Consider the following 15,000-nt stretch of genomic DNA (forward strand, 5'->3'; position numbering starts at 1 on the left):
TGGAATCGGGGAGCAGCTGTGCCTCTGCGGTGGAGGGTGGACAGACACAGTGGAGTTTGGAAAAAAAAGCAAAGTGTTAAGTCTGAGCTACAGTTTGCGTCTCTTGAGCGCCTTAGTCTGCAAGAAGGGTACTGAACGGGGTCACTTCAATGACCCCAGAAATGTTAGGAAGTCGGTAAATTTTACTGAATGTGTTGGACGCATCCACTTCGGTATTAGGCATTTTTGAGAGCTACAAAAAAAAAAAGTGCAAAAAACAGGCATTTTTTTTTATTCCCCCACACCCCGCTGGCGGATATCTTAATCCAGTTGGGGAGACTTGGATTCGGGAATGACTCACCTTGAGTACTGGTATGGACAGATGTTGAACTTCTCGGCACCTTTTTTTCCTTCCTGTGTCAATCAATCTATAATGGGCACACCACTGCTTTTTTTCCTAAGAGGATGTATACAGGCCCAGCATTCCTACAGAAAAATCAGAAAACAATACAAGGTAGTTTATACTAAACTTCTACCCACCAGCACACACAGACCAGGCCTCTCACCACTCCATGGGAGCCTGCGTGGCAGCAGCCTGGAGCCCAGAGCCTTTCCCGGAGCCGGCACGATCCGGACGGAAGCCGATGCCGCACAGAGCGCCCGAGGTGCGACCCAGCCAGAACACAGCTGCCTTTTGAGAGGCCCGCATGCCTCCGCGTCCCCCCGGGGACCGCCGGGACTCATTCTCTTGGCAAACTTGTGGCCAGCCAAAACTGCCATGCTTCACATCCCCGTTATCCTTGGTTACCGCCCGAGATGTAAGCCCCTTCGGTCTCCTCCGCCCCCGTCCCCGTGCTGCTTGGTGCTTCCCCTCCCGTGGTTTAGACTGTCCCTGCTGCTCTCTCCTTTTTATTTCTGCATTTCACCTCTCAGCACAGCTGTGCTCTCTGAAACCTCTATTCCCTGCTTAGCCAACTCTTTTTTACATAGTCAGTCACTTTATGGAAATTCTACTTCATCTCTTGACTTTAACTCACACTTGGCCTTTCCCCTCCAGCCCTTTCAATTGAGCTTTACTCTGACAGTTGCTTTTGAGGTTGGGTGATGGCTGTAGCTATGTTGAACTGATGTAACTCTCAAATACTTTTCTTCTCTCTCTCTCTCTCTCTCTCTCTCTCTGGCATTTTGTTTTCCCCGATCTCTTTCTGGATAATTTCGGTGACTGCTAAAGATCACTTTCTCTGAGGGGTGTTCCCTGACTTCCCATGGACAGAGTTGGATACCCTAGCCATGCCTTAAGCGCCCTTTACCTCCCTTATCATTGCCCTTATCTCATGTATCCTAATTGCTTGTCTCTCTGCCTTTTCCACTAAGGTAGGTTGTGGGGGAGAGGCTGTATTTTTGTAACTCTAGTGCAGTGATTCCCAAAGTGGGCGCTACCGCCCCCCGGTGGGCGCTGCAGCGATCCAGGGGGGCGGTGATGGCCACAGGTGCATTTGGGGGCGATGAGTAACTGCTATTAAAATTTAAAAAAAATTAATTTCCAGGGGCTGAGTAATATTTTTTCTGGAAAGGGGGCGGTAGGCCAAATAAGTTTGGGAACCACTGCTCTAGTGCTTGATAGACAGTCAGGTATTTCTGTATGATTGCAATGCTCCAGGTACAGTCCCATAAATCAGGCAGTGGACTGTTATTTCCAGACTTTACATCTAAGAGCCGTTCAAAGAGGGTCATCTGCTACTCAGGTACAGCTCATTGTGACTGTGTGATCCCAGTGTTTCCATAGCATCCAGTTTTTTCAAGAAAAGTTGGAAATGCAGTTGTTGTTTTTTAAAGTGATATCTCCCATTTTTAAGTTTTGTCAATGGGATAAAATTTCATTAAAAAAAATACATACCACAACACAAAACTTGGGCCTATCAGTCACATGTGGCCTATCAGTCAACAGTTTGGATTCTGTTGTAAGTGTTGTTGGGTGTAGAAGTGGGCATTGTGGAGACTAATAGATTTTGAACTGAGCCTTTGATGGAAGGTTTGAAGTTGAATGAGAGAATGGAAAGAGGTATTCCAGTTTGGGAACTATGTCAAACAACTCCAGGTTAGTGTGTGTTTTTCTGTGGCAGAGCGATGAGGCTGACATTAATCCTTTTGGAGAGAACAGGAGGTTAAGTGAAATGATAGAGGGAGCATATGGAGGGCAGAGAATAAGAAACTATTTGGATTCTTGATTAGGGAAACTTCAGATATGAATGAGGTATTAGCAAAGTGAATTGATTGTCTTTTTTTAAGGGTGAAATGGAGAGTAAAAGACTGGAAAGAGGCTGGCCAATTAGGACTCTAACTTCCATGTAGATAATGAAATAAGATTTAGATTTGTAAATATTATGTATAAGCAAACATCTGGTATTTTGTCTAACTTATGTAATTTTAGTTATTTTATAACTACAATGGACAATCAAGAATCTCCTAAGTTTTTAATACAGTATGGTGGGTCTTATAAAAGAAGTATCCTTAAAGCAGTGGTTCTCACCCTTCTGGCCCTTTAAATACAGTTCTTCATGTTGTGACTCAACCATAAAATTATTTTCGTTGCTACTTCATAACTGTAATGTTGCTACTGTTATGAATCGTAATGTAAATATCTGATATGCAGGATGGTCTTAGGCGACCCCTGTGAAAGGGTCATTCGACCGCCAAAGGGGTCATGACCCACAGGTTGAGAACCGCTGCCTTAAAGCATTGAAAAGTCAAGTACAGTGGGGCCTTGACTTACGAGTTTAATGAGTTTAATTAGTTCCGTGACGGAGCTCGTAACTCAAATTACTCGTATGTCAAATCAAAAAGTGAACAAGTGAGACACGTGATGCTGGGCTGATGTTGTGGCATTCACTGTGAAGTTCGCTGCGCCAACTAGCGGTGGGGTATCTGAAGCTGGCTTGTAACCCGAATTTTAGCTCACAACTCAAAGCAAAAAATCCGCCAAGAGATGGCTCGTATCTCAAAAAACTCGTTAGTCGGGACACTCGTAAGTCAAGGCCCCACTGTAACTTGTGAAACTAGTAGAGAATGCAGTACTTTCACAGTTCTAAGTCACATGGTTCACTATGAAGCAGTCAGTGGTCTCCTTTTCTCTAACACCGTGTCTCCCTCCCTCCCCCTCTCTCTCCCTCCCTCCCTCACTTCCCTCCCTCCCTCCCTCCCCCCACTCCCCCAGGGGTTCATTCTAGGGCTTCTATTGGCAACAGGCTGTTTAGAAAGCTGGGTATTTATTTGGATTTACAGTCATTGGCAAAGCTCAGTCCTCTTGGAGGCAGCTGGAGGAGTGGCCTCCTGGAGCCTGCTAACCTCTCTCTCTTAATCCATCTTGTTTACTGGCAGGATAATCTTCTGGAATGCCATTTTGCCCCCAACTTCATTTCCAGGCTTATAAGCCTTCAGTGAACTCCTCTAATTTTTTAGTATGTTGTGCCATTTAATGCCCTTGAATTTGTTCTCTCTATCCTTCCCTGTTTTGTTGTGAAGCAGTGTAATATGATGGATAGGGTGTGGGCTTCAAAGTCATATTGGCCTGAGTCTGATTCCAGGCTCCATTTGGCTCTGGAATTTGAGCTTTTCAGAGCCTCCATGTTTTATCTGGAATGGGAGGAATAATACCTACTTCAGGGGAGGAAATGAAAGCTTGTTGAATGCCAATCAGGGCTATTTCCTACTCCTTTGCAATGTGCATCTTCTGTTTTTGTCAGTTGCAGCTTTCTTATGTACATGTTGTTTTCCCTAATTCCTTTCCCTTTTCTTAGCTTATGTTATTTTCTGCATTTATCTTTCTCTGAACACTGAACAATGATTAATTCTAGTAGATACTTTGGTATATTTTGATCATTTTAATTGGCATCAATGTTAGTTTTTTTCCTGAACTTTAAATAAGTATGCTCTAAAATTAATTTTTAATTTAGTTGTCTGGAATTTTAAACATTTTCAGTTGAAATAGTATTAGGTAGTTTTTAGTTCAAGACAGCTCTTAAAAACTTCTTGATTCAATTTAGTATGTGAGGAATATGTTTACCTTCTTTTAGATCAGTACATTTACTGAGATAAGATTTTTAAAAAGTGTCAGGGTCCCAGCCAGGCCAATTATATAGGGATTTCAGAGAATAGGGCCTAGACCAGTGATGGCGAACCTTTTGAGCTTGGCGTGTCAGCATTTTGAAAAACCCTAACTTAACTCTGGTGCTGTGTCACATATAGAAATTTTTTGATATTTGCAGCCATAGTAAAACAAAGATTTATATTTTTTGATATTTATTTTATATATTTAAATGCCATTTAACAAAGAAAAATCAACCAAAAAAATGAGTTCGCGTGTCACCTCTAACACGCGTGTCATAGGCTCGCCATCACTGGCCTAGACACTGGCATTTCTTTAAGGCTTGTTAGATAGTAATAATATGTAGCCAAGGTTCAGAATCCCTGTTTTTGGTGCTAGACCTAAAGGATTCTCATCAGTACCTTTTGCTTAAAAATGAAATGGCACAGGTGTCATGAAAAGTGTGAAAGGAATCATAATCTAATAGTGCTCATTGGAAGTTTTCTGGATAATTAAAAGATACAAAGTAATATTAATGTTTTCCAGAACGGCTCATGTGGTGGTCATCAATATTATGTTTATTTATTTGGCCAGTATTTAATAAGTACTTCTGCTAAGTAAGAGAGGTGCACAGTCATTTACTTTGCAGTGATACTTAGTTTGGGAGAGAGAAGAGGAAAAAAAGCAAATTGAAAATAATTTGATATAATAGTATTATAGATAAGTGCTTTAAGAGGCCCAAAGAAGGAACAACTTTATTCTTTGTAAAGAGTATAAGAAACACAATAAAATGAATGGGACACAGCAAAAGCAGTCCTAAGAGGGAAATTTATATCATTATAGGCCTACCTCAAGAAACAAAAAAAAAACACCAAACTCAAATAAACAATCCATCTTTACACTTAAAGGAACTAGAAAGAGAACAACAAACAAAGCCCAAAGTGAGTAGGAGAAAGAATATAAAGATCAGAGCAGAAATAAACAAAATAGAGTCTAAAAAAAAATACAAAAGATTAATGAAACCAAAAGCTGGTTCTTTGAAAAGACAAGACTGACAAGCCTTAACCAGACCTCATCAAGAAAAAAGGAGAGAGCACCCAATTAAATAAAATCAGAAACGAAAGAGAAGTAACAGCTGGCACCAAAGAAATACAAATGATTATAAGAAAATATGAAATGTGGACAATATGGATGAAATGGATAAATTCCTAGAAACATACAATCTTCCAAAACTCAATCAGGAAGAATCAGAAAATATGAATAGAAAGATTATAACTAATGAAATGGAAACAGTAATCAGAACATTCCCAACAAGCAAAAGTTCTGGCTTCCCAGGTGAATTTTACTAAATATTCAAGAAGAACTAACATCTGTCCTTCTTAAGCTATTAGAAAAAAATTCAAGAGGAGAGAAGACTCCTAAGCTCATTTTATGAGGCCAGCATTATCCTAATTCCAAACCAGATAAAGACACTACAAAGAAAGAAAATTATAGGCCAATATCCCTGATGAACATAGATGCTAAAATCTCAACAAAATATTAGCAAACTGGATCCAGCAATATATTAAAAAGATCATATATCATGATCAAGTGGGTTTTATTCTGGTGTTGCAAGGTTGGTACAATATCCGCAAATCAGTTAACATGATACACCACATAAAATCAAGGACAAAAACCACATATCAATAATCCAGAAAAAGATTTGATAAAATCTGGCACTCTTTTATGATAAAATCTCTCAGCAAAGTGGGAATAAAGGTTACATACCTCAATGTAATAAAGGCCATATATGACAAACCTGCAGGCAACATAATTCTCAATGGGCAAAAACTACACAAGTGTTTCCCTTAAGATCAGTAACAAGACAGATGTCTATTTCACCACTTTTTTTTTTTAACATAATGAGACTTTTGTTTTTATTACTCAAAAAAGCTTCCTTTTTTAATTTATTTAGCTTTCTGACTCTGTGCTTGTGCCTTCAACACTTTCACAACAATTTTCTGCTCCTCTATAAGGAAAGCACGCTTGATCCTGTCCCGGACGCATTTAGCACACATGGATCCACCATAGGCCCTGCTGACGTGTTTTTTCGTCTTAGACAACCTCATTAGAACTTTAGGTCTCACAGTATGAACTCTGCGAAGTCGGCCTGGGCACATGCCACACGCAGATTTGGGTGCTTTCCCAAACTTCTTGGTATAAAGGTAAACAATCCTATTACCAGGGGTTCGGGACAGCCTGGTTTTGTTGGAGGCTGTGTTGTAGGACAGCCTCTGACGGTATGTCAAACGCTGGACCATGGTGAATACCTAAACACAAGTCACCGTCCTCGGGAGAGGAAAAGGAAAGCGCTTGCCTATTTCACCACTCTTATTCAACGTAGTATTGAAAGTCCTAGCTACAGCAGTCAGACAAGAAGAGATAAAAGGCATCCAAATTGGAAAGGAAGAAGTAAAACTGTCATTATTTGCAGATGACATGATATTGTATATAGAGAACACTAAAGATTCCACCAAAAACTACTAGAACTGATAAATGAATTCAATAAAGTAGCAGATTGCAAATATATCCAGAAGTCAGATGCATTTTTATACACCAATAATGAACCGTTGGAAAAGGAAACTATCTTCACTTACAATTGCATAAAAAACAACCTAGAAATAAATTTAACCAAGGATGCAAAAGACCTGTACTCAGAAAATTATAAAACACTAGTGGCCCAGTGCACGGATTTGTGCACATTGAAAGGAAGTTAATTAGAAAAAAGATTTGTGTGGTAATTACGTTACTGCAAAACATTATATGTCAAAATAGTATATATAATACTAGAGGCCCAGTGCACGAAATTTGTGCATGGGTAGGGTCCCTAGGCTTGGCTGGCAATCAGGGCTGATCAGGGCCTTCTGGCTGCCAGCCAGGGCCTTCCTTCCTCAGCTGCCAGCTGGGGCCTTCCTTCGTTCTGCGCTGCCCCCTGGTGGTCAGCGCACATCATAGCGAGCGGTTGAACTCCCGAGGGGACACTTTGCATATTAGCCTTTTATATATATAGATAGTATTATAAAATTAAAACACATGCGATTGGCGCCAGTGAGAGCTTTATATGTATTGTGCATGCGCTAGTCAATGTTTATTTTTAAATTGCCAGTGTACGTCATATGTACCAGATGGTCGGACGGACGTAAGGTTGGTCACTTAGCCTTTTATATATATAGATTGAAGAAAGAACCTGAAGACACAAATAAGTGGAAGCATCTGCTGTGTTCATGGATAGGGAGAATTAACATCATTAAAATGTCCATACTAGCTCTTCCCAGCCTGTGCCAAGCCATGGGCATCTCTTGGGACAACTGGCATAAGCCCTACAAGACCAGGGGCAAGAGAAAGCCCTACCAAAGAAGCGAAAATATGAGCTGAGACACCCTGCTGCCAACACAAAGATTGAACTCTACCACATACACATAATCTGCATGTGAGGAGGCAACAAGAAGTACTGAGCCTTGAGGCAGGGTGTGGGCAACTTCTGGGGCTCCAAGTGTTATACATACAAAACAAGGATTATTGATGTTGTTTACAGTGCATCCAGTAATGAACTGATCTGCACCAGGAGCTTAGTAAAGAATTGAATTGTGCTCATTGACAGGACAATGTACTCACTATGCACTGCCCCTGGGCCACAAAAAGGGGGCCAAGCTGACTCCGGAGGAGGAAGAGCTTTTAAACAAAAATCGACCAAAGAAAATTCAGAAGACCTGATCAAAGGAGAAAGAATGCCAAAATCAGTAGTCTTCTCAAGAAGCAGTTTCAGCAGAGCAAACTTCTGGCATGTATTACTTCAAGATCAGGCCAGTGTGGCCGCACAGATGATTATGTGCTAGAGGGCAAGGAGCTAGAGTTTTCTGTGGGAAATCAAGGCCTGGAAAGGCAAATAAATCCTCTTCTCTCCTATCTTAGCTCATGTAATAAAGGTGTTCATTAAAAAAAAAAAATTCCATACTACCTAAAGCAATCTATAGATTCAATGCAATTCATATCAAGATACTGATGGCGTGTTTCACAAAACTATAACAGATATTCCAAAACTTTATGTGGAACCACAAAAGACCCCAAATTGCCACAGCAATCTTGAAGATGAACAAAGTTGGAGGAATCATGCCACCTGATATCAAACTATACTACAAGGCCATAGTAATCAAAATAGCATGGTACCAGCATAAAAACAGACATATAAGTCAATGGAATGGAATAGAGAGCCCAGAAATAACCCCACACCTTTATGGATTTTTTTTTTTTTTTTAATAGAATGGAATGGATGGGGGGAGCTTTCTATTTTCTTTAAAAGAAAATTTCAAAATTGTTTGGAAGAAGAATTGCGTTAATCATTCTTTCTTTTCTTTTGGCCACTTACTTTTTTTTTTTTTTCCTTTAAGTATCTCTGGAAAATACTTGTGTTGGAAAGTAGTCATTACTCCTTCATCTTCTCTATTATTGCCTAATATAAAAAAAAATTATAATTCTTTGGTTTCTTTTTTATCCTATAGTGGCTCACAGAAGAGATGAAATGTGGTCTGAGGGACGACATGACTACGAAAGGCTTCCAAGAGAACGAGCACCAACTCGAAATCACCCCAGTGTAAGTTCCTTCTACATGTAGAATAATTGAAAACCTAGAGTCTAAGTCATTTTGGTACACCACAGCTAGGCCTCTTAACAAAAGCTTCAAGGGCCAAAAATTTACCAATCTAGGTTGAAATATAAATAGATTAAGCTTATCTTTTAAAAGTGTGAAAATAAAAGTCAACATTTTATTTATTTAGAAAATCCCTATTTTATATTTCCAGCTTATATTTCTAGAATGAAGGGTTTATATTTGTGAAGAAAATTTTAGGTTTGGTAAAGGTCAGTCCATCACTTCACAAAGTATTTAAGCACCTGTTCCTGTTATTGGCCGACATCTATTTTTCTATATTCCTAAAAATGTTTGCAAATTGGATATATGAAATTCTAAAGTTGGGGCACATCAGGAGCAGGCAGGCAGGCAGCTTCTGGTATGCTGTCTTACTGCTTGTCTCTTTGTGGCTGTGGGAGTTGGAATTTTGAATCAGGTCTTTTCTCAAGGAGCTTGCTATTTTGCTTATTCCTATTTTCCCAGCAATATATCCAGTACATGGCATATAGTAAGGAGTTCAGTGTTTATTGAATAAATATATGCACTTCACAAAATCCTATATGGAAACCCAAGGGAGGGTTTGAGGAAGGTCAAGAAGCCGTCAATCTTAAACTTTTGCACAGGCCCATTATAAGCACCACGAGATTGGGCTTGTGGGCTTGATAGTGTATGGATATATTTGTTTATATATTAGTTGTTTATTACTTATATGTTACAAGTAAATCCTATAACCCACTTAAATGGGTGGTGTTATCTTTAAAATTGTCATTTGGCCTAGGTTACAGCTTAGGTTGGGATTGATCTAAAATGATTTAAGATGGAAAAAATGAAGAGACTTACCATATATCTTTTAGAATGAGCAGACTTAATTATTACCATATGTGATTTCTTTTTAAGTTATTGTATAGACTTGATGTTTCTAATCAAAATCCCAATTTTTAAATTTTTTTCAACTTGATAAAAGTATTTTATAGTTTACCTAGAACAACAAACAAGTGATATCGATAAACATGATGTAGGACAAATGCAGGGATGGGAAAAAGGATGATTTTTAAAATTTTTTTTATTTTTTAGAACCCCTGCCTGCACAAGGATATATCCCATTACGAATTTATTTTTCAAAGTTAATTAAAAGGATTTTTGGTGGGGATTATGCCACCAGTTGGATATATAGTTGGGTTTTACTTTGTTTCAATTTTTGGGGATTGGCCTTTTTCTTTTCTAATTCTTTTTTTTTTTTTAATTTAACACATTTAGATGATTCCAAATTATAAAATAAGCTACAGAGAAGGGTAACTTATTTTATTATTTAAAAAATTATTTTATTGATATCAGAGAGGAAGGGAGAGGCAGAGATAGAAACATTAGTGATGAGAGAGAAACATTGATTGGCTGCCTCCTGTGTGTCCCCTACTGGGGATCAAGCTCACAACCCGGGCATGTGCCCTTGACCGGAATCAAACCCAGGACCTTTCAGTCTGCAGGCTGACACTCTATCCACTGAGCCAAACCGGCCAGGGCGGGGATAACTTACTTTAAACGGCAATTTACTGTAATTTTATATTTAACTAGTGCCTGCTTACTACAAATGAAAGCTTTTATGTATGAACTTCCTAATCTTCAAAACAATACTTAGTGTTGAATGGTACAACATTTACAGAACCCCGTAGAATGTTTTAGATACCGTAAAATGTAAGCAGGATTTATGTACAGGGATATAATTTCAGATAATGGGAACCACTCATGCTGAAAATATGGAAGAAGTTATGATATAAAACCTTAAGTATACCATTCTGCATTATGTATGCATGCTATATTATATCATAGAACATATTGCAGTAGAAGTTGGCTTAAAAAGCTATTAAGGCCGTAACCGGTTTGGCTCAGTGGGTAGAGCGTTGGCCTGCGGACTCAAGGGTCCCAGGTTCGATTCTGGTCAAGGGCATGTACCTTGGTTGTGGGCACATCCCCAGTAGGGGGTGTGCAGGAGGCAGCTGATCCATGTTTCTCTCTCATTGATGTTTCTAAATCTCTATCCCTCTTCCTTCCTCTCTGTAAAAAATCAATAAAATATATTAAAAAAAAAAAAAGCTATTAAGACTGGAAGCAGAGAGATATGCCAGGAGGCTATTGCTAGGCAGGGGAGCTGGGGAAAAGTATTAAGATGGGATTAATCAGTTATATCAGTGTCATGAAGACCAGTAAGAAGGGCCCTCCAGTTCTTCAGTTAGGTTAATGTGTGAGAATGGATTTGAGAAGGTTCATATCTAATAGCCATTGTTGTTCTCTGAAGTAAGAGGTAGCAAGATCATCTATTCAAAGTTGAGGAGGTGGAGGAACACTTGAGTCCAGCACTGAAGCTTTGGAGTAAACATTACAAATATCTTCTGAGTAGGAGTGTTTAATAAGATTTGCTGAGGACTTTTGTGCACCATAAGTTTTATACCTAAGAAGCCCAGATTAGAAATGAGGAAAGCAAGTTGTATGGAAGATTGCAAGTTGAGTGGTTGACCCAGGGAGATAAGGATATTGAAGGTTCTGACCCAGAGAATTATGGAGGTAATATATTATGTGGTATGGACTGTTTAAGAAGGGAGTCTATGTGATAGGGACTGTTTAAGAAAGGGAGTCAGGCAGTGAGAGGGAAGGTGGATTGAAAGAAGTGAGGGGTTGAGGAACAAGAAAAGCTTAGTGAGCTTGAAGACAGGGTGTGGCAGAAAGATAAGGCAATTGGTAATTTAGAGTGTAGAGTTTTCAAGACAGAACAGTTCTGGGTGATTAATGTTCAATGTATAGTGGTGAGGGACAGAAGGTGGGTGAAGGTAATTGGCGTTGAGATAAATGAAAACTTTCAGGCTAGAGTTTTGGACCAGGGATTTAGATTAGAGGCGCTAAATCCTTGCTATACATTAAAATCACCTAGGGAGCTCTTAAATACCTATGTATGGGTCCCATTCCAGATAATCTACACTAATAAAAGACAAACATGCAAATTGACCGTACCTTCGCTACACCGTAAGCCACTCCTACCAGCCAATCAGAGTGACTATATGTAAATTAACCCAACCAAGATGGCGGCCGGCAGCCATGCAGCTGAAGCAAGCAGGAGGCTTGGTTTCCCCAATGATGGAGGAAGCCAGGCTTCCCGCCTGCTGCAGCGGGCTCTGATCTCCACTCAAAGCAACAAAGTTTCAATTATAGAAGGTAAATAAACCCCAGATACTTGCTTTCAGCCGGCCGTGGCCACAGAGCTGGAGCGAGTAGGAGGCTTGCTTGCCCCAGTGATGGAGGAAGCCAAGCTTCCCGCCTGCCAGCCAGCTCTGAGCTCCACTCAGGCAACATAGTTTCAATTATAGAAGATAAATAAGTCCTAGAATAAAAAATTAAAAAAAAGGAGAGGCGGGGAGCTTTCGTCGCCGGGGGGCTTGGCCAGCCTGAAAACAGCCATCAGCTCCTCACCCAGGCTGGCCAGGGACCCCAGTGGGGACCTCCACCCTGAAGGGGGTGTGACCAGCCTGCAAACCCCCATCAGCCCCTCACTCAGGCTGGCCAGGCACCCCAGCGGGACCCCCACCGTGATCTGGGACACCCTTCAGGTCAAACCAGCCGGCCCCCACCCATGGCCCAGGCCTCTATCCTATATAATAAAAGGGAAATATGCAAACTGACCCTAACAGCAGAATGACTGGGCATGACTGGTCACTATGACATACACTGACCACCAGGGGGCAGACACTCAAAACAGTAGCTGCCCCCTGGCTGTCAGTGCGCTCCCACAGGGGGAGCTCTGCTCAGCCACAAGCCAGGCTGACGGCTGCCAGTACAGCAGCGGTGGTGGGAGCCTCTCCTGCCTCCTCAGCAGCACTAAGGATGTCAGACTGTAGCTTAGGCCTGCTCCCCACTGGCAAGTGGACATCCCCCGAGGGCTCCTGGGCTGCCAGAGGGATGTCTGACTGCCAGCTTGGGACCGATCTCCCAGGGAGCGGGCCTAAGCCAGCAGGTGATCATTCCCCGAGAGGCCCCAGACTGGGAGAGGACACAGGCCGGGCTGAGGAACGCCTACCCCCGCCCCCCCAATGCACAAATTTTTGTGCACCGGGGCTCTAGTTAAGTCATAATTATCTGCAGGTAGGATCTGGACATCAGTGTTTAAAAGTTCATCAGGTGATTCTTATATGAAGAGTTAAGAAATGCAGATTGTAGATGAACACTGATGTCACTTATATCAGGAGTTGAAGTAAAGATCACAGGTTGATGGAAGTCCTCAATTAATGAGGGTATGCAATTGGTAATTTAGAGTGTAGTAAAATCTGCACAAACCAAAAACATTCTCTTTTTATCCACTTTTGTATGTATATATGTGAAACAGAGCCTCTTTTCCTTTGTAAAGTAATTTCAACAGCAGTAAGCAGAGAGATGTTTTATTTATTTATATTTTTACTTAAAAAAAAATCTTTATTGTTGAAAGTATTACATAGGTCCTCCTTTTCCCCCCATTAATCTCTTCCAGCCCACTCCCGTCCTCCCTCTGCCCAGACCTTCACCACCCCATTGTCTGTGTACACGGGCTATGCATATACGTTTATGAGTTCATATATGCATAACCACCCTCCCCTGCCTTCCCTCTGAGGTTCAACTGTCTGTTGAAGCTTCTATGACTGTGGGTCTATTTTTGATCATCAGTTTATTTGGTTCATTAGATTCCACGTATGAGTGAGATCATGAGATAAGTTTTATACCACAATTGCCCTTGATGTCAGAGTAACTATACTCAACTATCTCTAACTGCCCAACTGGAAATCTTACTTAAGTTCTCTAGCTACTTGTTTTCTTTTAGAGGTGGAAGAGCATAGATTGCTTTTCTCCTTTTGAGAGTACAGAACATGCCCAGACCTTATACAGGTCTCCTTTTTTTTTCTTTTTATTCCAGTAGATTGGTCTCCCCCTCCCCCTAATCAACCTCTCCTAATTTATAAATCTTTTAGTATTCCCATATTCCCCCTCCTCAAGACTCAGATTCATTTTTTTCCCGGTGAACTGAGCCTTATTTTGGTTAGTAACATAAAGCCTTTCTTTTCCCTCAATATGTTACGTACTCCTTTGATGGCTCTTGGGAATTATGCCTTCTATGTTACACCTACATTTTAGTTAAATAAAACATAGGTTCTTAACCTTTTTTTGTGTGCCATGGATCCCCTTAGCAGCCTGGGGAAGTATATGGACCCCTTCTCAGAACCACTTAATTTGAAGATAACAAACTATTAAAAACCAAATTTGTGATGTAGTATATGTACTTCGTAGGTAGGTCAATCAATCATTAAATATCAAGAGCTAGTGGTAAGAGTTTTATTGCAGTCTTTTCAAAGTAGTGATGAGTGTAAATGATATTTTGAGATATTTGCAATAGCAATAATTTGATATATATATATCTGACTTCTGTTAGTGATGACGCACAAATACTGCTTTTGTGTTTGTTGCCTATATTTAGGTGAAAGAGTAATTTTATATTCACATCTGCTTTCATGGTCTCAATTGAATCCTTGGGTTAAAGTGATAAGTGACACTAAAACTAGAAATGTAACTCAATCAAGTTATAATTTCTGACTGGATTTAATAAAAACATAGCTTAAAAGTTTTAAAATAGTTTCTTACAATGCAGAGATTATCTAATATTACCTTAAAAGCTATATTGTTATATCATATTGACATGTGCAAGAATGTTCACAAGCAGCATTATCCATAATAATTCCAAAATGGCAACAATCTGAATATCTAGTAGTAGAATGGATAAATTAATTTACAACCGTACAGCAATGAGAATGAATGGAATTTTGCCAAATGCAACAGCATGTGTGAATCTCACAAGCATGATACTGAAAGAAAGAAGCCATACAAAAGAGTATATTCTGTGTGTTTTCTTTTATATAATGTGTCAAAACTGGCAAAACTAGTCAGGAAAGTGGTTACATTTGGGAAGACAAAGGTAGTGACTGGGAGACAGCCTAGGAAGGCTTTTGCCTTGCTAGGAATGTTCAATTTCTTGATCTGAGTATTAATTGCACAGTGTGATTAACTGAAGAGAATTTATCCAGGAGTGTATTTGTGATTTGTATACTTTTTTTGTGTATATGTCATATCTCAATAAAAATTTCACTTAAATTTTGAAAAAGCATATTATTATTTTCTAAATATAAAATTGTAGTTAATTCTTTTAAAAGTGAGAAACCACTATCATTAGTGCCTGGGATAGAGAAAGATAATACTCTATTTT

The 15,000-nt window shown here is 40.0% G+C and overlaps 1 protein-coding gene and 2 pseudogenes across 4 annotated transcripts in view; 2 read left to right on the forward strand and 1 right to left on the reverse strand.

The window, feature by feature from the left end:
• Nucleotides 1-428: 428 nt before the first annotated feature.
• The window catches only part of PPHLN1 (periphilin 1), a 99,344-nt gene continuing 84,772 nt past the window's right edge, over nt 429-15,000 (forward strand). The window contains exons 1-2 of one of the 4 annotated variants that reach the window (XM_005881694.2): nt 429-797; nt 8,602-8,693. In XM_005881694.2, coding sequence (XP_005881756.2) covers nt 758-797; nt 8,602-8,693 — 132 coding nt within the window. In that variant the 5' untranslated portion in view covers nt 429-757. The remainder of the gene's footprint in view (nt 798-8,601; nt 8,694-15,000) is intronic. The other 3 variants (XM_005881696.2, XM_005881693.2, XM_005881695.2) reach the window with 3 other exon arrangements.
• LOC102259959 lies at nt 5,977-6,422 on the reverse strand (annotated as a pseudogene).
• On the forward strand, nt 7,367-8,100 carry LOC106723969 (annotated as a pseudogene).

Source organism: Myotis brandtii, unplaced genomic scaffold (assembly GCF_000412655.1).
Source record: "Myotis brandtii unplaced genomic scaffold, ASM41265v1 scaffold686, whole genome shotgun sequence".
NCBI lineage: Eukaryota > Metazoa > Chordata > Mammalia > Chiroptera > Vespertilionidae > Myotis > Myotis brandtii.